This window comes from Phlebotomus papatasi, chromosome 2 (assembly GCF_024763615.1).
Source record: "Phlebotomus papatasi isolate M1 chromosome 2, Ppap_2.1, whole genome shotgun sequence".
In the NCBI taxonomy this organism is placed as follows: domain Eukaryota; kingdom Metazoa; phylum Arthropoda; class Insecta; order Diptera; family Psychodidae; genus Phlebotomus; species Phlebotomus papatasi.
Genome location: NC_077223.1, coordinates 37,547,336 through 37,575,254, shown reverse-complemented (window position 1 = coordinate 37,575,254; position 27,919 = coordinate 37,547,336). Strand labels below are relative to the sequence as shown.

Below are 27,919 nucleotides of genomic sequence, written 5' to 3'. Positions count from 1 at the left end.
CGATTTTTGACGAAAATTGCTCCCAATATATAGAGACCTTCAGAAATATCAAATTGTTTTGTTTAAAGGCGTCTACACATTTGGAGCAATTTTCGTCAAAAATTGCGTTTTTGACAGAAATTTGACGTTTCCCCCTACAACGCTGCAGGGAATTTCCTTCAAAAAAGTAATTTTTAACAAAAATTGCTCTCAATGTGTAGAGGCCATAAAGTAAAACACAAATTTCATTTTTTATTATCAATTGTATTTAATTAGAAATATTTCAATTACGCGAAACCACTAATATTCAAATACATTTTGAGATTCATTTTTCAATTTTACTACATATTTTCCGTGAAATTTTTAACCACTAAAATTCTTAATCTAAACACCTTAAAAGTGCAATTAGTAATGAAATTTTTCTAGCCATTTTGATCCTTTTGGTTCTTAAATCTATATACATCTTAACAAATAAATATTTTCTGTAACATTATACGCCTAATACTTCGTGCTTCAGCAATAAATCCAAGAAAAATTTAAACATAATCAATTTTTATGGCGTTTTTTTATTATACACATTTTGAATTAAATTCCAATTAGTTTAATTTAAATAATAAAAATGTATGTACATTTTAAAATCCTGACTGTGTCCCAGAATTTTTGACACCTTTGTCCTTAAAGGCTTAAAAACAACCAATTTATTAAAGAAATAATAAACTTACTGTCGCGATTTTTTAAAATTTTTCGAATTTTCATCAATATTTTGTTTTAAAACTGCCCAAATGACAATCGACCCGCGAAGGATGTGAAATGCATTTGATGCAGGCTATCTGAATGCTAGTTACTATTTTCTCCAATTTCTATTCCATCTTCCGTACCCAAAATCATCATCTTCTCGTCTGAACTGTCGTTGCTATCTGAAGAGGCCGATTGTGTTAATGCAGCCGTCTCCTGGAATTAGAGAAAAACAGCATCGCCATGTAATTACCTTCTATTTTAACATCTGAAAATTTTTCTAAGCTGAATGTATGATCAATTTCGTGTGAGGTAAAAAAGGAACAATCAATAAAAAAAATTAAAGTAAAAAAGAAATAAAAAAAGCAAAAAATAAAAGACCTCTTTTACTTCAAAGACTTGAGTTGCACTCGGTGCAAGGGGAGAAGATGTATGAACAGGAGCTGAATCCCAAATCATTTCCCCATTATCTTCAGCAGGTGCCTCCTCTTGTCTTGGTATCATCAATGTCATGATTACCTCACTCTTTTCCTGCTCTCCACTCTCCTGTTTCGTCTCAATCATTTTGACTCCCTGATTTTCTTCGTCATACATATCCTGCATCGTCGGGGAATTCTCCTTAATCCCATTGAATGATTTCACTTCATCTGATTCATCGAAGAGACCCATCTTTAAATTATAAATATGAAAATAAATAAAGGAAAAATAAATAAAATAAAAATGAAATGGAAATAATTAAAATAATATTATAAAATTAAAAAATAATACAGAAATTATTTCATAATTTTATTAAAAAGCCAGAGATAAACCAATATTAGCTTATTGAAGATGAGATTTTTAGCGTAAACCAAAAATAAAATACATTCCAATTCCATTTGGAATCGAAGTTAGGAATGTTATGAAGCAGTTTTGAGTCAAATTCGTAAAATAAATCCAAATTTTGTGTACCAAAATATCCAGGGATGATAACTTATTTTCAATAGTATCGACTGTCGATTCTGAAAACTTTAAGCGATATCTGCACTTCCTGTAAGTGATACAGTAGAGTCTCTCAAATCTGAATCTCTCAAATTCGAATGATGACAGTGGGGCAGAATACCCAAAAACCTGGCAAAAAGCACTTGGGCATAATGAGTAATGATAATTTTGGGCATAATGAGTAAGAAAATCCCAGAAGATCTGGGATTTCCTGGAGGAAGCTCCAGGAATCCTCTAACCATAGCATGTATCTGAAGTGCTTTGGGCATAATGAACAAGAAAATCCCAGAAGATCTGGGATTTCCTGGAGGAAGCAGGTGATTAGTGCTGACCAAGTTGGGTTCTTGAGGAGATTGAACAAAATATATAACCAAATTTCAAGAATCTGGGATTTTCTGGAGGAAGCAGGAGAGATGTGTCTTGACTTGGATTTTGATTTTGGATGTGTTTTCATTCATGAACAAGGAAAATCCAGCAGTTCTTTGATGTTCTGAAGAACGAAGATTCCTGACCATTAAGAAATATTGAAGGAAATATCAAATCAATTTGATATTTAGAATTTCTTTGAAATTTTATTTCAATGTGACTTTGAAATTTTTTATTGGCATAATTTGGCCTAGTTTGTAGCCATTCAAAATAATGAAATAAAATATTGAATAAAATGTTCCATATTGCAACAAATATTTCAATACTTGCCTACACATTGGACAATTTTCTTCAATATTGAAACATTTATGTCAATAAATCTTTGCAATGTGGAGGCAATCCTTGTCAATATTTGACATTGAAAAGAAATATTTCAATAAATTATGTCTAATTTATAGCCAGCTTTAGACACCTGTGACTGAAAAAATCGCCATCTTGAATCATACAATGTTAAAGTTTAATCACTCTGGAGCGCCTATTTCTCAACCGATATGGTAAAATTTTAATTTTTTGGAAAGGTCTTGAAATTTCTAACCTGTATACATACATAGGTCCTAATCGATTATAAATTTATAAAGTAGCAATAATTGATGTGTTTCGCTTAAGTTTTGTGTTATGGCAAAGTATCAAAACCATCAAGACAGTCCAAAGTGCTCAATGTTTTTTTTTAACTTAATTTACATAAATAAATTTACGTTCTTCTTTTATAAGCACTTCTTCAGTATCCATTTAAACATTTAGGTCTCATTCTTAAGAGACTTAAAACTAATAGAAAATCACAATGTTTGCAGCTTCCTCTTATAAATAAAATACATAATAAACAAAAAAAATATTTTTCAGATTGGGTTATAGAGATATTTTAAGCTATATACTCTTCAATGAATTTACAAAAGCAATTAAATTTAAGTTGCTTATAATTATAACATTTTAAGAATTCAATTCCATAGGTACTATGAAATTATAAAAAAGTAATATATACGACTGAATAATATTATCTTAATAAAATAAAATTGTTAAAAAGAGTGTTTTCCTTCTGTTTTACGAGTGTGGAGCTGTTATATAAAACTTGATTTATCACAAATAACGGTGTTTGTGTGGTTTTAATGCCAAAAGACAATTTTTAGAGGAAAACTTAAGGTCCATTTTTTTTTTAGAATAAATAATATCCCTATCTCATCATTTACCCGGTAATGTTCGATTTTTTTCTCTAAAATCCTTGATTTATCATTAATACCTCGAAAAGGATAACGTGATCGGATTTACCACTTTAACTAGTATATTCTCCTTGAAAAAAAGAACTAAGGTTAGAAAAGATCATAAAACTGCAAAAGAAAGGTTTTTACAAAACAAAATTCGAAGGTCTTCATACTACAAAATAATTTTTTTTTCTAATACTAAGATAAAAAATAAATCATTCTAGAGTCATTCAGAATGTAAAAATGCCATAAAATATTTTTTGCCAGGTTTTTGGGTATTCTGCCCCATTGTGCGTCGACCTCGAGGCAAACAAATGTTGCGACCATTATTGTAGCAATGTTCCGAAGAATTGTGGCGCTTCGCAAGATTTTACATTTTTACCATTATTGTTTGATCAATCATTTATGAAAATTATAACTATTACAGCTATTTTAAGATTATCTTTGACTCCCGGGTTGGTGAAATACGGAGGTGATCAAGGGCGGAATGATAACTTTTCGACACTATCGAATCGATAGTATCGATAATTCCATATCTGTTAGATTAAGTGGATAAAGGTTTTATTTATTTAAAAGTCCTATAGTGTCCTCGGTAATAGTCTTATAAATACAGTAGACTCTCTCTCAATCGGGAATATGGGGCGAAATGTCATCCGGTTTAGCGATAGAATTGAGCGTCAAAGCCTTTGTAAATTCCACAAAAAGCGCTCAATTGTAAAGAATCACGATAAATTAGGAAGAACTACAGCGAATTTGAGCGAATTAGCTTCATAATTAAACGTGAAAATTGTCAACAAAATTTGTCGCCCGATTGAAAAAGAGCCGATTGAGTGAGAGTCTACTGTATCTCTTGAAAGTTTGAACTCATTTTGACTCTTCGTTTTGTTGCTATTCCCAGTTTTGTGTGACCAGTCAGAGAAAAAGCAACAAAAAATGTTTGTGCAAAAAAACTCATTTCCAATTTCCATAAAAATACCGATTTAAAGTTATCTGACTAAAATAAATTTATTTTTTTCTGAAAGATATGTCATTCTACTTTGTATATTTTATTTAAAAAGTTTTAAAAAACTAAAAATGTGAATTTTAGAAGCGAAAAGAGTTTCAAAAAAATTTATATTTTCTCACCTATGCCTAAACTAAAAGAAATAATGAAGAATGGATGGTTTTTTCGACTTTATTGGATCATAATTATCCTAATTATCCTAGAAAACATTGTTTTAGAACTTTTTTTCGCATATTAAAGAAAACACCGTTAGAGGGTTAAACTGAAAAAATTAAGCTGCATTCTGTAACAGTACGACAATGTCATATGGCAAACTTTTGTTGTAAAATTCGGAAGCATACAGGATTTTTTTTTCATGATCAAAATGTTGACATAAACACTTTGGATAAGTTTGAGTCCGATTTCTGAGGATTAAGATGAGATTTAAGAAAAGTCTTCTTATGGACCATATATCTCAGTGATAACCCTTTAATACATTGAGAAAAAAAGAGGGTGCGATTAACTTTTTTTCCTCATAATTTTACCACTTTTTAGGTGTAAAAATATATCAACATTTTTTAATGTTAATTTTACACCATTTTAAGGGTAAAATTAACATGAAAAAGGGTAACTTTAACTCCTAATACACCTAAAAAGGGTAATATTTACACCGATTTCGGATCAATACTGCAGGGTAAAATTAACATTTCCGGAATGTTATTTTAACTTTTTCGGATTTCTTCCAGTAACGATAACGATTTTTAAATACGTCAAAAGATTATAACAGCCTGAGAAAAAGCATTTCCGCCATTTGGTTTTTTGAAGGCTAGTCACCAATGAATGGTAAGACGGCGGCGGACGATCGGATTTTTCAGGAAATTGTAAAGACACATTTTAGCAAATAATTTAAAAAAAAGGACTTCCAATTTGGTACTTACACTGTGTCGCGCCTTCATATGAGTTCTGATGTGCTTGGACAGATGATCGCTCCTCATGAACTTCTTATTGCATTCAGTGCACTCAAATCTCTTTTCGCCAGTGTGTGTTCGTCTGTGGCGTTGCAATTCATCTGACCGCGTAAATCTTTTGCTGCAGTGCAGCCATGAACAGACAAAAGGTCGTTCACCTGTATGCCATCGCAGATGGGCCCTCAGGTGCGACGTTTTGCCGTACACTTTATTGCAGCCAGGTATGTGACAGATGTGCTGCTTCTTCCGATCCGTATGGCGTTCACCTTCGGTACAATTGGGGCATGTACATGCCACCCGACGTACCCGGGGCTTGGGCACCTCTGATCCCTCCATCACCTTGATGTTGACGTTTACGGGGGCGCTGCTGTGGCCCGTGGTACCCGGTGCGCCCGCCGTCGCCGATACCAACGTGCCCGCGTTTCCCGGACTTTGCTGTATTTCTGCCAACTGTTGCGCCGCTGGCGCTATACCCCCCGCCGAATGCGTCGTCACCGGGGCACTCGATATCAACCACTTCACATCACCTCCCCCACTCCCACCCGCACCCGTGGCCCCACTCCCGCTGGTATTCTGCTGCTCCAATTTCAACTGCTGCGGCTGCTGATCCAGCTTCAGGGGCTGATCCAACTTCAGCTGAGGCGCTAAGGCAAAGGTTTGCGGATGTGATGTCGATATTGGGGTAGTCTGCATAGGAGCTAATACATTAGCATTGCCATTGTTGAGAGCACTGGCTGGGATCACCTGAAAATGAGCAATTCCCGTCAGATAACATTTTATCAAATACTAGAACGTTTTTCAGGCCAAGATTTAAAAAAAGATTATCCCCACGAAAAGAAAAAAAACCCAAAATTAATTGATGATTATCCATTTGGTATAAACAAGGCCCATCAGAGATTGGTTATATTGGAAAATCAACAGGCTAATATACCTGAACATTTCCAATGCCAGGAATATGCTGCACAGGATAATTAGGCAGTTGAATTATTCCACCATTCTGACGCACCTGCTGAATAGGCTGTGCAGGTATTACCGTAATCTGTTGCTGTTGTCCTTGTGGATTAGTAATAGTAATTTGCTGTTGACCCAATTGAGCATCCTGGCCACTGACACTCTGGAACATTTTTTTTTAGAAAATGAAATTGATTCGTTTCTATTTTATGAAAACATTAAATTTTTAATACTAGGGGAAGTGTGCCAAATTTCGGCTAGCTTCTAATTTCGGCCACTTTGAGTGTAATTTCGGCCATGCAAATAAATTAATTAAAATTATGTATGTAATCTTCGAATAGTCAATTAATTCATTTTGCTTTTAAATATTTATTCATTTTAGGATGTATTAACGCAAAGACCGTTAAATTTTAGTTATAATATGAATTAAAATTGCATTGTAAAAACTCAGTGTGGAATGAGTCTTAGGGCCTTGACAGACCTGAGGATTAACCGAGAGACGGCTTAGCGTAATTATATTAGAAATAATGCTCAAACTATATTTCTATCATTTTCCACTAAGTCGTCTCTCGGCTTAAGTCGAAAGTGTGTCTAGGGCATTACAAAAAATGTCACGGGTCGATTGTGTTGTTTCTAGTAGTCTTACGATTTGTGGTGAAGTGCAAAAGGTTTTCCTTAAGTGTTTTCATGAAAATTGATTAGTTTTCATTAAAGATTGTTTCTGTTTATGTTAATAGTGAATCGATCTTTAAATTTCGATCTTTATTTACTTTGTGAGCGTCTCTCCGATGAGGGGGATGAGGGAGTGTTGCCTACTCCGGCAACATCTTTTGCTTTCCTAAATTCCTTATTAATTTTATGTTTTTTTTTTCAAATTCGAGTTCTACAATGTCCAAAGAAAAAAATCAGCGCTTTTATGAAAATGATGATGTGGAAAAGGCCTTGGAAGAGTTCAGGAAGGGAAAATTGCCACGGGAATCTGCGCGTAAATTTGAGATACTACTCTTCAGGTCTTAAAGACAAATAACACGGAAGATCTCTGGGCTTGTGGGCCATATAAACGTATTAAACTAAATATTAAACTCGTTCCGTTTGACGTTTTGAAATTTTCTATCCGTTGCGTCACAAAAGGTGGTCTGAAAAAAAGTGGCCGGTATTTCACACAAAGTGACCGGAATACTATCCAAAGCAATGACCATATTTTTATTAATTTTTCAATATTTTAGGAAGTGATTTAAAGAAGATAAAGATGTTAAACTAGTCTTCAAGGTTCCACACAAGCCTCCCGAAAAGGAAGTAACAAAAAATATCAATATGAATTAAAAATATTGCATTTCCAACTTAGGACTTCGGTGATTATATGCAACCGTATTTACGGACTGTCTGTTACTTAGAAGTACAATCATTCGTCACCATTTAGTTCAAATATATACACTAATAAACATTAATTGATGCCAAAACATTAAAATTCCGAATTTTAAATGGGAACTTTACAAAAAAAAATAGATAAACAACACAGATTATGTTAAATGTCCTTAAATACGAGATGTTTAACTTAAAAAAAAAATAAGAAAATAAAAACGTAAAGCTTTAACTTTTACTGCAAAAAAAAATGTTGAGGTGTGTAAGTGTTTAACGATGATCGTGATTCTGTCCTCTATTTGAAAGAAAAGCACTAGACGGAAGTGGGGCACATTGAATTAGGGAATCTTTGAAATAAGTTTTTTATCTCATTTTTTTATAAAATGGAACCTAACCGTGATTAATTTTTAGATTCACAAACCAATTATGAAGCGTCATTGCAATACGACAAGACAAAGTTCCATTTAAAAATTGGAGAAAATAGTTCTATTTTAAAGATGCTCCAATTCAGAGATACCCGACTTCTCACTATCATCTTCCTTTGCACTTTTATTACTTCATCTTTCTTTTTAATTTTTTTTTACACAGAAAGATAGAGAGACCTCGAAAGACCAGAGTGTAGTCCAGGATCTTAAGAAATCCAACACAAAAACGTTTAACAAGGCTTATCTAATGCTTTAGTTAGACCCCTTATACGGGCTTCAAACCAGAGACTTAGCCATATGGCTTAACTGCTCTAATTTATCAAAAATCAAGATTTTTTGAAAAAAAAACCTTAGAATTGGATTATTAAGAACAAATGACCTATTATGTTCTAAAAAAGCAATAAAATTGGTTGCTATTTAGGATTTTGAGATCTTCGGAAACTGGGCTAAACCTCTAGTCTGAAGACCGCTTTAGACAGACTTGTACAGCTTAACCCTTTAAGGACGAGAAACTTTTTACGGGCCGAAAATCGACAATAAAAATAAAACCGATAAACAAAACTTATGAAATGGAAACTTTGGAAAATCCAAGAGAATCTGATTCGGTGTATTTTCTGAACTTATGGGCGATAGGGACAAAAATAGCCTAAAAATTTAAATCAATTTTCTGGCAATATCAATTAATAAAAATTTTCATTCATATGAAAAATACCATGTATAGTTATTGTAGTTTCTAGTACCAAGACATTTTTGTTTAAGAAATTGAAAATGTAAAAAACAATAAAAATCATTTATCAGCGCCGTCATTTGAAATTTCGTCACCTTTGAGCTTGAATATTTACTATAAGCAAATACCTGGGGATTTGCAAAAAAATCTAGATTACTATAACCTTCCAACTTTATGATTACGCACAAATATTAGAAAGAAATAACTTTAGGTGGTCAGAAAAAATTATTTTCTCTATGAGTCACTGGTGACGCAATTGTCCTTAAAGGGATAAGCAAGAGACGGCTCAGTGGGAAACTGATGGGAATGTAGACTAATCAAATCATTATTTTAATTACAATTACGTTAAGCCGTATCTCGGTTTAAGTCGTAGATCTATCCAGCACATTAAGGGGAAGTGGGGCACCTTCTAATGTGGGGGGCAGCTTTGAAATTGGGATTCTCTCCCATGCTTAATGGAACTAAGCCATATCACAATGTAATTTAGCTTCTCAGTCTCTTTGTGCAGCTAAATTATATGATGATAAGGCTCAATTTTATTTCAAAATAGGCGAAAAATTCCAATTTCAAAGCTGCCCCACATTCAAAAGTGCTCAATTTGCCCCAAGTCTTTTTAAGATAAAAAAGTAAGACAATTAAATGTCTTAAATGACTGATAAATTATGATTGAGCTGTACGTGTTTTTAAGCGCAATCTTGACCGTTTTGTCATTCAGCTGTGCGTATTTTAAGCGCAATCATGATCATTTTATGATTGAGCTGTGCGTGTTTTCAGGACATTGTAATAAAATGTTGCTAAAAAAAAACTTTCACTATTCGTCTCATTTACTGCGTTGCAAAATCAATGCAGGACTTTGTAATCATCTTTCCAAAACAACATTAAAATATACATAAAAGTGTACATTTCAGAAACTTTGTTGCTAATTCTTGTTATAGTAGTAAAATAAATTTTAAAAAAATGTTTAAGAGAATGTAAAAAAAACTTTATAATAAAATATTTTTTAACCTTAGATATATCGCAGAAACCCTGTTAAATTATTACAACTCAAAAACCGATATTTTATTCTGTTTCTTGGAAAAAGTCTTAAAAAAACTTGAAGCAAAACGATGTTTGGTTAAATTGAAGAGAAGAAAAAATTGAATAATAATATTCAGACAAAGAATTTCTCACTGGGAGCCTATAAAAAATAAATAACCATTTTTTCTATTTTTCACCCCGTTCTGCCCAAATTCTCAACATTTTCATAAAGAGATGGGAAAGAAGCACGAGAATTGCCTGCCCAGAACAATTCTAGGGATAGTCAATATGTGGATGGACTCAGAATTCGAGCAATTCTGGAATGTTGTCTTATGTTCAGAAACCCTAAAATTGCTTTTTGTTTAAAATTCCAACTCAGTATTAGTCCTAGAAATATTTTGTTAAATGGTTTTTTAAATCTGTAATTTTCTATAGCTGTTTTTAGTTCGCAGGATTTCTGCAGAGGGTTTTTTTAAGTCACGACAAAAGTTACAGAGTAAAGAGTGTTATTATCGAAATGTTTTTTTACTTTGTTGGTCCACTCAAGTTTGCGCTCCATGAAAATCACACTCGCTAAAGCAAAAATTTATAAGTTTCCAGAAACGTATCTATAAAACAGGATTCCTTAGCACATTTTTCTTTAGTCTAAATTGATCTAAATTCTCCTTTTTAAATAAAATAATCAGGTATTTTATTTATTTAATTTTCCGTTAGTTTGGTGAGTTTATCAATTTTCTTTCTTAACCCTTTAACGACGAGACAGTTTTCGCGGACCGAAAATCAGCAATAAAAATGAAACTAACAAACAAAATCAGTAAAAGGTTTTATATCTAGCTTTAGAAAATCCAACAGAGTCTGATTCGGTGTATTTTTTTACCTCTATGAGCGATAAGAACAAAAATGGCCCAAAAATTTAAGTAATTTTTCTCACAATACCAATGAATGATAATTTTCACTTTAATGAAAAATATTAGGTATGAGTATTGTAGTTTTTATTGCCAAAAGGGTTTTGCTTAAAAAAAATGGGAAGTAAAAAAAAATAAATAAAATCAATTACGAATTTGAGAATTTAATAATTCACCAATTTTGAGCTGGAGACTTGCAAAAAATATCCTAGATTCCTTCAATCTTATACTTTGCAATTACGTTCAAACATAAGAAAAAAAACTTTAGTCAGGAAAAAATATTTTCTTTATGGGACACCGGTGTTCTTAAGCTTAAAAAGAAAACTAAACTGGTTACTAGTTTTTAGAGAAATTGTTGCTTTTCATCATGGACTATATCAGTTATCTCGGACAACACACCGTTTTTCTTTAATTCGAGACACTTTTACTTCTTTCAAACATAAAAGCAAAAATGTCTTCTGAATAGTAACCGACCAACACTTTACTGGTTGGCCTACTACGTTATGTCAGCTAACCGATCAACTGCAATAAGTTTCTAAATTCCAATATTTGAGTCGAAGATATCAAGACATCCTGATTTTCTCGAAAAACTTCGAATATTTACAAGGTGAAGAAAAGTCTTGAGAAAAATGTAATTTGTAATAAAATCTCACCTGAACTCCTGACGTAGGCACAGTTGGTACCTGGGAATTCGATACAGTCGCTAGGTTAGGTGCCGCTTGCTGAACAATGACATTTTGCGGTGGTGCGTTTCCTTGGGTGGTCTGCAGAGCCGCCAAAGGATTCATCGGTGCCAGCTGAATTTGCTGAATTTGCCCACTTGGCGTTATGATATTGGCCACTTGTGTCAACTGTGGAATTATCTGCATCTGCGGCTGCACTAGTCCTGGCATAGATGTGACAAAAGATTGAACAGGAACATGTACTGTCTGGTACACAGTCTGGCCATTTGCAGTGGAGATTGGCACTTGGACAGGAATAGTTTGTGTCATGGTGGGAAATTGGACGACTTGTGGTAGACCACCAGCTGGACGTACTTGAACATTTTGGCCTGAAAAGCAAAAGTATGGTACATCGAGTTCAATTCTGCTTCTTCCGGTATTCGAGTTATTTTTTTGGTTTCCTTTTTTTCTGCTTAAAAATCAATATTTTAGAGACCTTATAGTTGTAAAGTCGCGTCATGCAATGATCCCCAAAGCCACCATTTTCAAAAAATTCCCATATGATTTGAATTAGTGAATAGACACGATGCATATGACAACAAATGATCTCATTCATAATCACACTGCATCCTCATCATTCAATCCCATACCTGACATCAGCCCACCAGCTGTAGCAGCAGACGTAGGAATTTGAATGTTAGTGCCTGGAATTGTAATAATTGTTTGTTGTTGCTGTTGCTGCTGCTGCGTCTGCGGTGTTGTAGTAGGCTGTTGTGCCTGAGTTTGCTGTTGTTGCCTCGTCTGTTGCTGCTGTGCCTGTGCCTGTTGATTCTGATTTTGCTGCTGTGCCTGCTGTTGCTGCTGCGGCTGTTGTGCACCCAATTGTGGCTGTTGTTGCTGCTGCTGCTGCTGCTGATTTGTACCTGTTGCATTTGCTCCTGTAGGATTTCCTAATGGTATTGTTATATTTGTTCCCGGAATTGTTAGTGTAGCTTGTCCACCAGCTGCATGAAAATAAATCCCAGAGCGGGCGAAAAAAGAGTAGCATCACAATCATACCAAAATGTGGAATAATGTCTCTTGTACATTAGTTTTTCTTTTTCGTTAAATATGCAACACAAATTTAGAGCTGTTTTCTTCGGATTCTCATCTCATTTTTTTTATCATTTGTTGGCTTTCAAAAATTCCCAAAAAAATGTTTTCTTGCAAAATAATTTGGCAATAGGGTAAAATGGGGTAATTTGGAACCATTTACAATTTGGGACATTTGAGATTTTCTCACTGTTTTAGAGATTTAAAAGGAAGAAACCTGTTTCTTTTCTTCTTAAACATCTTTTTCTTCCATTTTGCGGTCTTTGCTTTCTCTTTACTCATCTGTAACAGTGAGAAAATCTCATGTATCCCAAATTGCAAATGGCTCCAAATTACAATCGAGTTCCTCAAATTTGAACTCCTCAAATTTGAACGACGGTTGCATTCAAAATGTAAAATATGAGGTTGTGTAAAAGAAATTTTGCATGCGGAGTCTGAATTAACAATATTTTTCTTTTGTGTTTCCTAAGTATTGTCCTATTATATTAATTTCCTCAACAAATTCCACCTATTTAACAACAAATTCAATCGATAAAATTCTCTTCCGTAATTTAGGAAAAGTGAATTTTACATGAATTCCGTTACGTTTTTGAAAATATTGTTCAAATTTGAAGAGTGAGAAATGTCATCTATACCCCTCAAATGTTCAAATTTGAGGAACTCTACTGTACCTCATTTTACCCTACCCCTGAATTTAGGCAAGCTCATTTAAGCTACTTTTTGGCACTCAAGTAATTATAGCTCCAATTCTACTGAACCGAATTGAACCTTGCTGAGAGAAAACGAAAGGTCTTCATACGTACAACAACTTTTTACAACTAGTAAAGTTTCTAGCACCAAAACTACTAGAAACACAGTAGTTGTTCTTATATTAAAACGCTATTTTTTTTTAAATTTATTTTCAAATATCTAGAGAACACATAATCTTTTCCAAAACTTTTATTTCTCATTGTTTCCTTTATTCTTTACTTTCTCATAGTTTCCTTTATCCAAACTTGTAAAATTAATTGTCAAAACACTAAATAATTACTGATATTACACTAAAATTTTGTTATTTTTGAAATGCTCGAAATGAATTTCAGTTTATGACTATAAATGAAAGTGATTCTATTTTTTGTCCCAGCAGAACATCACTATTGACGCATTCTCTGAATCAAAATACAGACCTTTTGCGGCCAGTACTGTACTATTTCGACGTAAGGCAATTACTTTAACATTTCTAAATTAAATTTTTTTAAACATACTAGAAAAAAGTTATCAAAAGCTAGAAAACTCAAGTTTTCAGGAGTGATTCTATTTTATTGGCCGCCACTGTATCTTCGGAACTATCTCTAATGCTCAGCGCACAATAACTTTTGTTTTGTAAATGAAAATTAATTTAGTGCAAGACCCGAAAAGAGCTTTCAAAAACTCAGTTTTTATTCTTCAAATATCATCATTTGGATCAGCAGTCATCGTAACTTTTCACCTAAATAAGTAGCTTTGTTAAATCAAGTATTTCCTAGCAATCCGACTATCATAAGGTAGCTGTTTATTAGCACAATGCTATAACTAAAGGCATAGTTCATGCTCTTAAATTAGAACTTTGTTTAAGTGGAAGTCCAGTAGTAAGTTCTTATTAAGTCCTTAATTATGGATTTTTTGGAGACAGTAATGACATCTGGAGATAAAAGGTGAAAACTAGAATAGAACTTAACTTGCTATCCAGTAAAGTAAATTGCAAAAAAGTGCCTAATATTCTGTTAAAACTTCCCTTTAGTTTATGATCCGGGAGTGTAAAAGTTACCCAACGAATTCCTAAATTCCGATAAATGCTCTCTCTAAAGTACCCGCAGGGTACAATCCGGTATTGTGCTCCAAAGAGTATCAAACTCTCATATTTCTTCCTTTTTGCCCCATAAACTCGTTTTCCGGGAGTCCTTCATTAGATTTTAAATATTTATTCTTATTCCATACTCTTTATGATTTTCTTGTTCCAGACACAACTGGAATTTCTGCAGATGAATTTCAGGAGCTCATCCGGCTCCAGCTCAAACATAAGAGGGTTTGGAGCAGTTATGTCGTATTGATCATTACAAGAAGACAAGTGTATGGAAAGTGTCTTTTTGAGAAATAAAATAATATAAAAAGGAATATAAATATAAAAATGATTTATAGGCATTAGGGTAACAACTTAAAAATGCTATTTGAAAGTCATTAACTAAGTACTTAGGGAAAATGCTTTTTATGTCCTTAATATTAGTTACTTAAATAAGGACTTTTACAAAGGCTTTAATTAAGTACTTAGTGTTAAGGAAGAATATTTTTATATATTTTTAAGGGGTCATATGGGTCTCTCAGGTCAAAACAAATAATTTTTTGATTTTTTTTATTTTATAGTTATAACATTTGAAAAATATTTTCTGAAAATTTCAAGTCAATCGGAGTAAAACTCTCGGAGGTATTTTTCTCAAAACACTGTTTTACAATGCGGTAGTCAAGATTACTCAGAGTTTACTGAACCGATCTTTCTGAAATTTTGCAAACTTGTCTTGAGAAGTATTATCTACTGTTTGAACGAAGGATTTGCACTTCCTTTAATCAGAACAATTTTTACAATACAAAATGTGTTGAAAAATAGAGTAAAATTGATATTTTTTTACAAAAACTTTTGCCAAAAATCCAAATTTTGTTTTTTTTTTTTGTTTTTCAAAAATCCTTCGTTCGTCCAGGGGTCCAACTATTCCTCTAACAGAGTATATTTGGTTTTTTGATTTCAGATGAACCTACTGGGAGAAATCCTGCCTACCGCAAGGTCTGTTTTTTGAGGAATGGTTCCGAAAATCCGCTACCAACGGTCGAATTTTTAAAATTTTTCAAAAATTTTTTTTTTTAATTTTGTTCTAAAGTTACTCTCTCATATCCCAAAAGTTGGAATTTCTAAAATATTTTCGACACAATAAATTATTATCAGAAAAAGGCCTATTTTTGACCTGAGAGACCCATGTAACCCCTTAAGTATTTGGATGTTCTACAACTCCTTAAAATTAAGTCGTTTAGTTAAGAACTTATTAAATACCTAATCAGTAATTAATGTGTTATCCGGGAAGTTAGAACAAATGCTGATCTAAGCAACGATATTTTAATTTAAAGTTGATAAAATTGCAATATATTTTAAGTTTTCCGCTCCGTGTGCAACAATAGCGCCTGTAAATGCTGGGGTGACATGATAATTTATTTTCGATACTATCGACTGTCGATCCTGAAAAATTTAAACGATAGCTTCACTTCTTGTAACTAACATAGATGTTTATCAACATTATCATTTTTTTAAGAATGTCGCAATGAATGGCCCAACAATCCGTAAAAGTCGACATTCACTTAATCTAACAGATATAGCTTTATCGATACTATCGATTCGATAGTGTCGAAAAGTTATCATTCCACCCCTGGTTTCATAAACCTTTTATGTTCGGGCATTCGAAGACCTTTCATTTTCTTTCAGTTATACTACATTCCGTTTACTGTAACCGAAGCATTGGTCAATTGAACACCAAAAAATGGTAAAAATAGCCTTACCTAAATTCAAAACTCAAAAGAAAATTCCTTACAAAAAAAAATCATTTCTGTAAATGACTCCAGCCAACAAGAAAAATTGTTTGAGAATCTTCAAGATCATGGTTGCATAATATTTCTAAGTTAAAGGAATAATATTTTACAAATAAAATATAAAGGACCTAGCAAAAAATAAATAAATTTGAAAGAGTAAAAAACAATGTACAAGAAAATTTCACATTGAAAGCAAAACAAACATTCGCAACATAAATTGCAAATTGTGTGATAAAATTAACCATTAAAAAGCTGAGAATATGGATTATATACAAAATGTAAATAAAATATCCTTTATGTACAGGAGTAGGAGTATAAATGTGTAATTATAAAAAAAAATCACCCTCAAAACAATAAACCATTTTATATTAAGTGATAAAATGGGAAAACTTGTGAAATGTCTTTTTTACAATTTTTTTTTGTAAATTCTGTTGAAAAGAACTTACCTGAAGGTAGTTGAACTGGTTGAGACATATTTTGCAATATGTTCGTTGGCAGGACATTAGTTGGTGCTCGTATGATTTGACCAGAAGGTGTAAGAAAAGCCTGTTGGCCATTTATTTGAACTGCCTGAGCTCCGGCGAATTGTGTATTTGCCATATTTGGAATAAATAGGGCCTCTTGACCATCAACAGTTAGCGTTTGCATAGGCTGAACAACTTGGAACATTCCATTTGAAGGATTCTGCACCAATTGATTTCCCTAAATTGAATTAAAATTGAGTCTTTTATCCTGGAAAAACAAACACTTCAAGGCAAACTAACTTGTATGAATTGTTGTGGTAAACCTTGAAGATTGATAACCTGTGGCTGAGCCTGTGGTGATGTTACAAAAGTCTTAATAGGCCCACCAGAAGTCGGAGTCGTAGATGTTCCATCGGCCGTTGTCATCGTTTGAACCTGTTGCGGCATAAAATTCTGCAACTGCTGCAACGTTATAACTTGTGGTTGTTGCTGTTGTCCCGGTTGATTTTGCACCTGCATATGAGCTTGATTTTGCTGTTGCACCTGTGCAACTTGAGCCGCCTGTGCCTGAACCTGCGCTTGAGCTTGAGCTTGAGCTTGGGCTTGGGCTTGGGCTTGAGCTTGAGCTTGTGCTTGCGTCTGTACAGATGACTGTGGCTGAGATGCCGCCATTATGGCTGCATTCAGATCATTCCCCTAAAGGTAAGTTTAAAAACAAATAGTTAAACACAAAAAAAAAGAAATGAGAAACGCTTTTCTTTAATTTTAAAAACTACATTTATATTAAACAACATCTTAAAATAAATACTAAGTATTTTTTTTAAAATAAATTTAAAAACAAAATGTCTCAAAAGAAGTCTAATACCGTTATAAACTAACATAATATGGTTTTCAAAACGCAAATTTCAGTAAATGCGCTTAAAAGAAGTGTTTCAATTTTGTTCTATTTGATGGGTAGAAGAATGAGGAAGCAAAGAAAGACTTGGGTATGTGTTGTCTACTGGTACAGGGAGAAGGTTCTTAAAGAAAACGCAAAAAAGTGTTGTTTTTTTTTTGTGTGAAAGAACATTGATTCAGCCACGGACCTGCAGTCCCTGTGCCTGAAGTTGCGCCACAACTGAAGCACTGACGACTCTCACTTCTTGGCCAGTAGTTATTTGAGCCTCAGCACACTCAATCTTATCAATTTTAGGTTTTTCATCAATTTGGTACCACTGGAATTAAAAAGATATTGTTCTTCTATCTGCTAAATTTTACGTTTTTAAAAGCGTTTTTTGTTTTTTTTTAAGGAAATATCAATGTCTCTTCAAGAGATTTCAACACGAATCTAAAATATAGTAGAACATCTACCACATTGTGTATACCATACTAAGAAATAAATACATATCCTTTCATACTTAAATATATGCTGCAGGGCGTTCTATATGCAGGAAAAGTAGGATGTACCCTTATATTCACCCTTAATGGGAAAAAGAAAATCCTCTTGTCTACCCTGATGTCTTTTCCTCTTGGCCCATTAACAAAGCTCGATCCACCCCTTTTTTCAATATTAAACAGCAGGAGAAGCATTTGCGAGCTTCCGTTGTATGCATATCTCTCTGTGAGCAATTAGGGAAAAAACTGCCCCCGGCCAGATTGTTCCACTTCAAAGTGGTGAAGGGTGTGTTTGGAGGGTGAATACAACGTCTAAACCCGACCCACTAGGGGGGAAAATCACGTGGCACAGCTTCGGCCCGCCAATTTTGTTTCTATCTCTCTCTCATCCAAGTTTCCACCCTACACCCATCCACCCACAATGAACCACCCCAATTCAAACGATTCAATTTCAGCCCTAAAGGCCTTACTGCAAAATTTGATGCATCATTCCCGATTTATATCAAACACCTCAAACACTAATATTACCAATATCCACATAAATATTCACTACCTCCACAAATACCATTTAATTGTACTAAAGCTCTGTGTACACTTTTTAGATAATTTATCCTTCAATGCCTCCCTAAAGAGCTATATTATCAATTTTCAGTAGGGCTGCATAAGGTGAACAATTAAATATGGGATTGGACTCAACATTTGATGACACGCCTCACAAAGGATGCCGCCACCAAACTCAACCCAAGCCACTTGTTGGATCTTCTCAGTACAACAACCGATGAGATTGACTCTCCGGCACGCGCACTTAATCTCACTCTATCCTCATTCACTTCAGTCAGTGCTTACTTCTTAAGCCAAACAGACACTTTCCAATGCAACTTCTCATACAGCGGATGTTTAATTTCAGTAAATTAGGGGATACAATCAACAGATCTTGGCATTTGTTTAGTAAGCAGTATCGTCAAAAGAAAATTTCAGAAATGTTAATACTCGTGAGATGAGAACACGAAATAAGATTTTATGGAAGTAAGTGCAGTGAAACTCACTAAGCGATTTGAACACCATTAGGGGAAACTGGGGCACCACCAAACACGGGGTTCCACCAAACACTAATTTTTATTTCTAAACTACTTGGACAATCTCGACCATTCCTTCAGTGGACAAGCATCCCTATAGTGCCTATAAATTCCTATAGGTCTTATCCTCTGAAGTCGAATATCCGATTAAAAAATCGCAGTGATTGGTGGTACCCCGTGTTTGATGGTGCCCCAGTTTCCCCTAGTTACAGAAAAGTTTATAGTTTCTGGTGACCTAATTAAGAGTCGAACCCAGAACATTTTAAATTTAGAGTATGCGTTCTTCCATTTGTATCTAGAGTAAAAATTTTAACTGGTAATCTCCTGAATTCTACTACCTCTACCTATTTTATGGTAATTTGTCTAATTATAAGATAAAATATGTCACAGGCTAAAAATAAACAATTAATCGTATGGTTAAACCCATGATTAGCTATTATTCCTATTCTAAATATCAATTCCATGTACTTTTATTTGATTTTCTGTGATTTATAGTAAGGTGGGGTAACTGGATCGTTCCGAAGAGTTCTACTTAAATGCTTGTTTTTGGACCGATGAAATTCTTTCTTACTTCTTCTAAATCTATAGAATTATTCACTGTTTCATTCAAAAACATAATATAAAAAAATTATCAAAAATATTAAAGAAAATTTATAAAACAATGATAATACTGAAATAAGTCAGCATGCACTAACTGGGTCGCCTTTTCGCTAATTCACTTTTAATTAAACCTTTGGATTTAAAATACTTTTTTTTCACAAGGAAAAAACAATAAATGTTTTCAATCAACCAGTTGTCATTAGCGAAAATATCACTGCTAAAAATTTTTTAGTTAAGAACCCAGCTAGCACAAGATTGAAATAAGACGATTACACTCACTAATTTAATGAATAAAAATATTATTTTTGCTTTTTCTCAAATTTGAATAGTTTATATTATGTTACTGTACTGGCTATATTACGGAAATAAAAATAAAAATATTATTTTAAGTGGATTACTCATAAACGATCCAGTTAGCGAAGCGCCCGGATTAGCACACTTGACTATAGCGTGAAAAATTTCAAAATTCAGGGCTTCAGATAATCAACTAGGATTGATATTTGAGACGCTCAGAGCAGAAGTGGTCTTCTTTGTATGCATTTCCCTATCAAAAAAGTCCACTTCTGCTCTGAGTGAGCGTCTCATTTATGGAAACGCTAAATATTTTATGTAGGGTCTAGTCTTACAAGATTTTGAGACCAGAAGGAGAATTCTATAACAGTATGACAATGTCATATAGCAAATTTTTATTATAAATTTGAGGGTAGGACAAAAATTAAGCCAAGTGAGCGTCGAATAGCCATTCCAAGTAGCTCTATGACGCTTTTAGTAACTGATATGAAGCGATTTCTTTGATTGATTCTTCCAAATTTACCCCATAAAAGTTTTAAATTTGTAGCATGACATGCCATATGACATTGTCATTTTGTCATGCTGTCACAGAATTCCCTTACAGGCACATAAAATGAGATTAAATGGTTAGAAAAATCTGTGAGAAAAATTGACCTGTATAAAAGTACCTCACCTTACTATGTCTTAATCAATAACATCAAGATATTCGAATACAAAGTAATCATATTACAATGTTGTTTCTGTATTGGAAAAATGTGTTAATTCCTTAAAATACCGCACAGAAGCAATGTACACAGAAAAAAATTTCTTGTAAAAATGTAAATGTTTGTTAATTCCTATTTGGGAGTTACGAAATGCTCGTAAATCGTATAACCCACAAACAAGTTCGTAAAAGTTCGTACTTTTTGTTCACACAGATTGTTCCCAACATCATCACTTGACGAGCACTTTTTGTACTTTTACAAACATCTGTTCGTAACGTTCGTAAATGTTCGTAAACACACAAAAAAATGTTCGTCAACTTTGTCATTTGTTCGTAAATTTTGGTTTGTCTGACGAACACTTTACAAACATTTATGAGCAAATGACAAAATGTTACGAACATTTTTTTGTGTATTTACGAACATTTACGAGCAAATGATTGTAAAAGTACAAAAAATGCTCGTCAAGTGATCATGTTACGAACAATGTCTGTGAAAAAACTACAAACCTTTACAAACTTGTTTGTGGGTTATACGATTTACGAGCATTTCGTAAGTTCCCTATAGGAATTCACAAACATACGAACATTTTTACAAAGTATTTTTTTCTGTGTAGAGACTTCTCCTATGCTCTTGGATATTTTTTTTTGTAAAGGCAATGCATTTTATTACTTTATAACACATGTGAAAATGTCCTCTCCTAAGATCAGAAAGGGCCCTAACTTACAATTAGAAGAATCAAGATAGGGATCTTATTGCCAAAGAGCTTAAGCCCTAGACAGATTTACGGCTTGAGCCAAGAGACGACTAATTGGGAAACTGATAGAAATGTAGTCTAATCATTATTTTGATTATAGTCAAGCACAATACGTTCTTGCCAACTGCGAGATCCCTAATATTTAAAATGATATTAAATCTTAATACCTCTTTTCCATTATCTGTCTATTGGTCTAAACTTACCATACTAATAATAAAATAATGCTAGCACGACATTACGTAGAGAAACTAGGCCTTCCCGCAAGGGACTTCCTGGACATATGTACATTATTATATTTTTTAAAGCCTCTACACATAGGGAGAAATTTTCGTCAAAAATCGCATTTTTGACAGAATTTTGATGTTTTTGCTTACAGCATTGCAGATAATTTCCTTCAAAAACGCAATTTTTGACGAAAATTACCTCAATGTGTAGAGACCTTTATACGGAATGGGGTCGTCAGTCCCATGCCTCGCGGCATCAATTGCAGTAAAACTCACTGGATGCAATCCAAACGCCTTTAGCACCAGAAAAATCCTGGTGACCTAAAGAGGATTGGAACTCGAGACGCTTCCATCATAGAGCAAGTACGGGAAAGTGCCCTTGCTTCGTACGATCCCAAGCTTCGTAATGACTAAATTTTTCCTATATTTCTCAATAAATTTTAAAATAAATTTCTTTTAAATTTACTAAGAAAACGAATCTCATTAAAAAAAATCTTTATGAGAAAGTATTTAATTAAAATCATTAAGTGATTCTATATTCATGCATGAATAAGCGAACAAGATAGGTAATTACAAATTTGTGAAATCTAAACTATTTTTAATTTAGAGACTATTAACACAATGATTTCTCTTAGGGCTTAATTGCAATTTTATCTCATTATTTAAGCTTAGGCGACTGATTAAGACGAAAATTATTAAAAGAGAATTAGAACAATTCAAACGATATTTTTTTCATATTTTTTAATTTTCATTTTTTTATTGTGGAGATTTTCATATGTCTCTAAATACTCCCCAGAAATCACTTCTCATTCGCAGAAGTTTTTTTTTCAATTTTTAACAGCTTCTATCTTTAAACAAATGTTAAGACAATTTGTTGTCTCTAATGGCATCCACACATTATGTGGATTTTTTTTTATCAAAATGGAGCATTTTGAAGCAAGAGATAATACTTCAAATTGCGATATTAAAACAAAATTGAGCTTGTGTAGGAAGAACTGTCAAAATTTATTCAATAATGGCAATATGGACGTAAATTTCTTTGTGTGTGGAGTCTGGAGGCTTTTAAGTATTAAAGTCTATTTTGCAAAATAGCTAAATTCATCTTTTTTTTTTAATAAAGTAATAAGTGAAATGCGTTATTTCCGGTTATAACCAAGTTCATTTCTTTTTTTCCAATAGGGGAGAGCGGGGCAGATCCGCTAGTAAATGAACTTTTAATAATATAATAATAATAATGCTGGCACAACATTCTATGAAGGAACGAGGCCTTCCCGAAAGGGGATTTCTAGACACACATTTATTATTTTTTCTTATACAGGATGAGATTGTCAGTCCAATGCCTCGTGGAATCAATTGCAATGAAGCTCAATGGATGTAATCCGAACTCCGAACACTTTTAACGCCAGAAAAATTCCTGGTGACCCTGGGTGACCTAAAGGAGATTCGAACCCGGGACACTTGCATCACAAAGCATGTACTCTACCACTTGACCCATTGAGTATCCAAATGAACTTTTACATAGCCTATATTATGTGAAAAATATGTTTGAATCAGATTGATAAATATTTCAATAAATCGGGAGTTTATTACTGTGAAAAGTAGTAGTTTGTCCAATATTCTTTCTAATGGTGTCTACACACTAGAAGCAATTTTCGTCAAAAATTGTCCTTTTTAAAAAAATCTGACGTATCTGCCTACAAGAATAGGAGAAATTTTCTTTAAAAAGGCATTTTTTAAAGAAATTTTTCCTAGTGTGTAGATACCTTAAGGACGACTATAACTCCTCACTGTCTAGACTAATTCTGCCCCGGTCTCCTCTATAGTCGCATTAAAATTTAATGCAGGACATTTAGTAAATAAACGTGTTCATTTAATATTTGAAAGGCTAATTTAAAAAAAATCCGAAAGTCTTGGTCGATTTTTCAAACCATTTCAAAGTGCTGGAAGTGTAAGAGATATTTTATAAAAATTGTGGAAGTGCTGGAAGTGGTGTACAGATTTTTGACCATATCTCCCTCTTGCCACTCATGCGTTAAAAAATGTTAACATTTAGGTCATTTAGGATTGAGACTTTTCTTTTATCATATTTATCATAAAGTTGGGAACTATCTGTAAAAAACTATTTTTATTATGAAAAAAATATGGAATATAAAATTGCAGATTTCAAAAATGTCATGTGCAGACAGCATAAGATAACAGCGAGAATCAAAAATAAATATTATTCCTACTGAGCTTACCGACTACTGAAGCATTTTATAGAATGTTGGTCATATGACTCTGAAATGCTCACAAAAATCCATTGTAACCATACGATTTCTTTAGCACTCTCTTCGCTTCGTATGTTTTGTGCTATTTCCTTCATAAGTGAGAGCGAGATAAACCCAGTCTCATATCGATATAGCATAAAATGTATGAGTGTGAGCAGAGCGTACAATAGTTTCAATGATAATTGAAAAAATATGAAAAAAAATTAATTTAATTAAAAAAAAATACGAAATATTTAACATAATGCTAAATTAATTGCCCATGATATTTAAGTAGTTACAAAAAGTCCCTACAATATCATCAGCAATTTTGATAATGGTAAAAGACAAAGTCTGAACTGTCATTTACCTCACGAAAATACATTTTGCGGAATGTGGCAAGAAAGTCTTGAGCCAAAAAATGTAAAACTGGGTAGTGGTATTTATTAGGGGAGGATTTTGTGAAAATGCGATAATAGGAGCCACGCTTCGACGTGAGGTAGTCCACTGAATATAATTTCCAATACGGGAACAAGCGCCACGGAACTAGTTGGATGGTGGAGAGCCCCCGCCCATGAGCAATTCGGAACACCCACAAAGAGTGTGGCCTTTTCTTCACCAAAACGTGAAAATTTTGTACACAATTTGCACCCCACACTCAAATCACTTACCATCACGGAATCGGACGCATCCTCCATCTCCAATTCCTGCTTTACACTCACAGACTCCATTATTTTTCACTATTATTTTACAATTTTTTCGCGTTATAGAGCATTCATTGTCATTTCACTTCACACTACACCATAAAATAAAGCAAGAATTTAGCTTGCTGGTGCTGTTGAACGAACTTCGTGTGGTGTCGTTATGCTTCGCGCACTTTCGTACAGTAATGCTCCTCGTTGAGATTTCCCGCAAATATTTCCATATTTTAACACTAAAACAGCATTTCCATCGGTCTGCAAGAAGAGATATATAAAAATTTTGTTAATTCTCAGTAGAAAACTCTACATGAAGATATAAAGGTCATAAAAATCGCATAATTGATTAAATTGGTACACTACTTGTCACACATTTTGATAATGTCAAGTGTTTTCGTTCTCCGACGTCTGGGCTGGCCTCGGCTCACAGAGTTGTGTGAACGAAGTGGTATTGAATTATTGCTGAGATGCAGAACAATCTCCCCTCTTGTGCTCATTAAAAACTCTCATCGCTTACGATTGGGCTTATAGTTTAGCAAAGTGTGTTTTAGAGCTCCACTACTGGAACGCGGATTTGACCGGAAACTGCCAGGGTGAAATGATATGATTGGCTCTCGCTAGTATCGATTCGACACTATCGAATCTCTTATATCGTTAGATCCAAATGATGAGATAAAATAAGTGTCGGCTCTTCGCGGACTATCGACTCGTTATTGTGACACTTTGGGACAGTACAACATAACCTCACTAGTTGCTTGTTTTGATTTGCAATAAAAGCTTTCTATTATTTCGAGAGTACAAATCGACAGCTTCAGAGGTGTCGATAAATTAGTGGCGATAATTATCGACACTGACGACAAATAATACAAGTTATCGTCTCGATCTCCCATAACCGATACTCTACACTAGCGATGGGACGCAATTAGAGATACTTATCATTTCAGATCAGCTCATTTTACTCAGCTAAGAGACGTACGCTGTTATGTTTCGGTATAAAAAGTAGGACAAATTCATGAAGTATATGGTCTGGATGACTTTTGGGGGTTTACCCTTTAAGGACAGAGGATCAAAAATTGGAGGTCAGAAAAAATCATTTTTCTGCCTTTTTTAAAGCAAAATATGACTTTAGAAGACCGTAGGAAAAATTTCGTTTTTGGGTCATCGGTGACCCAATCGTCCTTAAAGGGTTAAGCATTGAATTTTTCACAACGCCACAACGAGTAAGATGAACAAGGAAACTTTCATTAGAGACTGCTTTTAGAAGCGACTTCTGCCTCTCTACAAAGATCTTGAGATCTTCCCATTGCTTTGGCTAGATCTGGCATCATACAATTATGCAAAAACCATACAGGCCCTGGAATTGTTCAGCATGAACAATGTGCAATATGTGGGAAAGTTGTTCAACCCGACCTGCACCCCGCCAGAAGTCCACCTTATCTTATTGACAATTATTATTGGGTAATTTTGAAGAACGATTTCAGGAAGAAGGCTCACACAGCTGAAAACTTGCCCGATTTCAAGAGGAAGCGGAAAAAGGCCGTCCGTGACCGCACAAGTGGGCTTATCTAGTCCGAAATGAAGGGAATCAAGAAGATTGGATTAAAGAAAACCAAAACTTAAAAAAACATATAAATATGTTTTATTTTTAAAATTGTTTTTTTTTTGAATATTCTTTTTCGTTTTACCTCATTCACTTACATTGAAGTGAAGTGAGATGACCAAAACAGATCAATCAAAATTTTGACTACTGCCCTACTTTTAACTACGGATGCCCTACCTTACCGTGGTATCACACTAGAGAATTTCACATGAAAATTTTCATGTGATTCACATCAATTGTTGCTGATATATGCCCTATTGTGCAATTTTCTTCAAGAACTTTTAGAAATCGATTCATTTAGTGATAAAAAAGTAGACTCGAGTCACAAAAATTGGTTTAACTCTTTCGCGTCCATAGGGTCATATATGACCCGGGGAAAAAAGTTTCTTTTTGGCTATTTACAATCATTGAAATCTAACTGGAGTCTTGAGAAAATGAGCCAAGAATCTTACATCCTTCTATTATGATGTCGTACACGAACAGATAGATTTCAATTAATGTAAATACCCAAAAAAAACTTTTTTCCCCGAGTCATGACATTACCCTATGGACGCGAAAGAGTTAAATAGATTAAAATAGCATAAATACGATTGATAACTAATGAGCAAATAATGAGCAAATAATGAGCAAAATTTGCTCAATACATTTGCATCTGGTACTACTTTATTGCAGTCATTCGGGTAGTTTCTGCACCACAACTCTCCCACCAGTTTATTAGTGATGAAATTGTGATTAAAAGTAGTGCCAATTTATCGTAAACGAGATGGAGAAGAAAGGGCAAAAGGCATTGAAAAAGATCGTTGAAGAGGATAAGTAAGAAAAAAGCTAAACAAAAATATGTTCGATCTACATTTTATATTCGTTCATAAACTTCTAGGATTTCGTGGTCAAATGAGATGGTGGCGGAATTGATTGAGGCCGTACATCAAGAATCCGTCATTTGGGACTACAAATGTCAAGAATACAAAAATAGAGGCAGCCGATCTGATGGTTTTCAGTCCGTTTGCGACAAATTGAGTCACAAATCGACTTCTTTTGTAGATAAGGCCATACGATTTGAAGAAGCTCTTCAAATTCCTCCGAAGTCATCCGGAGAAAATCATTGTGTCCAAAAAAATCTCCACTTGCGATGTTGTCATAAAGATTTTCAACGAAACCATGTGAAGGTCGCGTTAAAAGCCAATCTCTCGCCCACACCCTCCTTCTTTTCGCTTGGCGGGTCCTTTTGCACAACACAAAAGCAGTGTACAGGATGAGAACTTCCTCTTCTTCACTAAAATCACACATTTTTACTCAAACGACTGAAATGCTTCAAAAACAAAATCACTCATCTGACAACCCACATGCCATCGTGACATTGAGCAATTCTAGCAATAATGTCCTGGCTAAATCAGCGATTTCGAGTGGTTCTAGAAGTTTTAATTAGCAACTTTTCAATGTGAAATTTTCTAGTGTGATAACACCGTTAAATTCAACTCTACCTACGGCTCTGAGTGGCTACTCCCTGGCAAGTGGCCTTCAAAGTTGAAGCCACTTTCTCACATTCACATACAGATTCGTATTGAAATTTTTCTGCACTCGTGACCGTTACACGATATATGTCACAATTGAGGTGTGCCTTATACACAGGACTCTGTGTCTTGTAAAGAAGGATAAATATTCTATATTTCCATTTAAAAAGTTTTTCGGAACTCGAAGTATAAGCTTAGTTTGGAAGCAATTTATGAGTTGACTTCAAACAGTTCCATATATTAAAAAAACCTTTTGCCAGGGGGTAGCTGAGTGGTATCCCAATTCAAAACTGCCCCACTTCCCCTTATAATATTTTATTTAAAATCGTCTAATAATTATAATGATTTTATACTAATTTATCAAAAATCGTCAGATAATCCAACTTC

The 27,919-nt window shown here is 34.0% G+C and overlaps 1 protein-coding gene across 19 annotated transcripts; it reads right to left on the bottom strand.

Moving 5' to 3' along the window:
* Positions 1-222: 222 nt before the first annotated feature.
* LOC129804088 (transcription factor Sp2-like) lies at positions 223-24,799 on the bottom strand. 19 transcript variants are annotated; one of them, XM_055851124.1, is made up of 10 exons: positions 24,785-24,799; positions 24,395-24,679; positions 17,543-17,671; positions 16,758-17,153; positions 16,440-16,695; positions 11,964-12,317; positions 11,305-11,702; positions 6,196-6,378; positions 5,235-6,008; positions 223-1,383 (listed from the first exon to the last, which is right to left on the bottom strand). In XM_055851124.1, the coding sequence occupies exons 2-10, from the start codon at positions 24,452-24,454 to the stop codon at positions 1,042-1,044; spliced, it is 2,892 nt and encodes a 963-aa protein (XP_055707099.1). In that variant the 5' UTR covers positions 24,455-24,679; positions 24,785-24,799; the 3' UTR covers positions 223-1,041. The 19 variants fall into 19 exon arrangements, with proteins under 19 accessions (XP_055707099.1, XP_055707110.1, XP_055707097.1 ...); XM_055851135.1 differs by lacking the exon at positions 6,196-6,378 and having other exon boundaries at positions 223-930; positions 1,234-1,383; XM_055851122.1 differs by lacking the exon at positions 24,785-24,799 and having other exon boundaries at positions 223-930; positions 1,096-1,383.
* Between the last annotated feature and the right edge of the window lie 3,120 nt (positions 24,800-27,919).